The following is a 1357-nucleotide window of genomic DNA, read 5'->3' as shown; positions in this document are numbered from 1 at the left end:
GGAAGCTGAAGATCAGCCTGCCTCAGCGGATGGGGAGGGGAATGGGCGTGGCTTGTCCCTTAAAGGGACAGGAAAGCACAACACTGAGTACCCTCCATCAGTCTCTTCTTTCAGGGTCTTCCCCACTGTGAAGTGTAGTGGGGATTACTACCCCACTGTTCCACAGTGGGGACCAGGTTGCCAGCATATGAACCCTGAGGGACAAATCAAGCCATTCCCTGCCGTAGTGTCTGGCTATGGGAGTAGGTGCCTCTCTTGGGCTCTGTTATGTTTTCTAATGCTTCCTTTCTGGATATATGCTGTTGTTTTGTTTGTGAGGCTGGACATAGAACCCAAGACAGGTGCTCAACTACTGACCCATATCCAGCCCCTGTGTCTGTTTTACAAAAAATGCTCATGAGGACTTTTTTTGGTGGTGACTCTTTGTGGTTTTGTTGTTTCAGTTGCTTTTGGAGGAGGTCATAAGTTCAGGCGCTTTGAGCCAGGAGGTGAGCGCTTTGGTGGAGATGATCTGGGCAGAAGCTCTGGGGCACCTGGAGCACACACTTCTCAAGCCAGTGAACAGCATAAGCCTGAATGACGTAAGTCAAGCATGCCATTGAATCAACACATCGAAGATACTTACTGGTGGACTGGTGTACACGTTAGTGCTAACTGGTTGCTTTCCTCTGAAGTCCACCCCTCACTGTCCTCTCCTCATTCTCTGAAGAAAGGGAGCATCAAGAGAACCAGATGTTCCTATCACGTTGGTTCTCAGTGGTGGCCAATACAGGCCTAAGCATTGGTGCCAGGGGTGTTGTTGCCAAATGACAGAGTGATAGCGCCCCTCTTCAATACCCAGATCTTGGCCTACTTCGAAACAACTCCTTCAGCCTCTCACCTTCTCAGTGTCTTAGGGAAGGCAGGCTTGCTTCTAGCACACCAGGACATGGTGTTCTCTTTTCTATTACGTATAATGGTGGCTGAAAGAACAAGTGATTGACAGAAGATATTCCCAGTGATGCAATGTTCATAATGCACTCACATAATTAGGGTCATGTCTCTGGTTTGATGCTGACATCGCTCTATGTTTCTCTATGAAAAGCAAGTCTTAGCTGGGTGGTGGTGGCGCACGCCTTTAATCCCAGCACTTGGGAGGCAGAGGCAGGCTGATCTCTGTGAGTTCAAGGCCAGCCTGGTCTACAAGAGCTAGTTCCAGGACAGGCTCCAAAGCTACAGAGAAACGCTGCCTTGAAAAACCAAAAAGAAAAGAAAAGCAACAGTTGCATTTGTCTTCCTGTCCGTTCATGTCCACATATGTATAGTAGATGATGCTGCGTCTTTCCTCAGTGGTGTCCACATATGTATAGTAGATGAT

The 1357-nt window shown here is 48.3% G+C and overlaps 1 protein-coding gene across 2 annotated transcripts in view; it reads left to right on the top strand.

Moving 5' to 3' along the window:
* Parp4 (poly(ADP-ribose) polymerase family member 4) overlaps window positions 1-1357 on the top strand; it is a 104057-nt gene that overhangs the window by 24953 nt on the left and 77747 nt on the right. For both annotated transcript variants that reach the window (XM_026783255.1, XM_013349240.2), the window contains exon 8: window positions 444-581. In XM_026783255.1, the coding sequence (XP_026639056.1) occupies window positions 444-581 (138 nt within the window). The remainder of the gene's footprint in view (window positions 1-443; window positions 582-1357) is intronic.

Source organism: Microtus ochrogaster, chromosome 17, assembly GCF_000317375.1.
Source record: "Microtus ochrogaster isolate Prairie Vole_2 chromosome 17, MicOch1.0, whole genome shotgun sequence".
In the NCBI taxonomy this organism is placed as follows: Eukaryota; Metazoa; Chordata; class Mammalia; order Rodentia; family Cricetidae; genus Microtus; species Microtus ochrogaster.
This window is presented reverse-complemented; position numbering and strand designations above follow the sequence as displayed.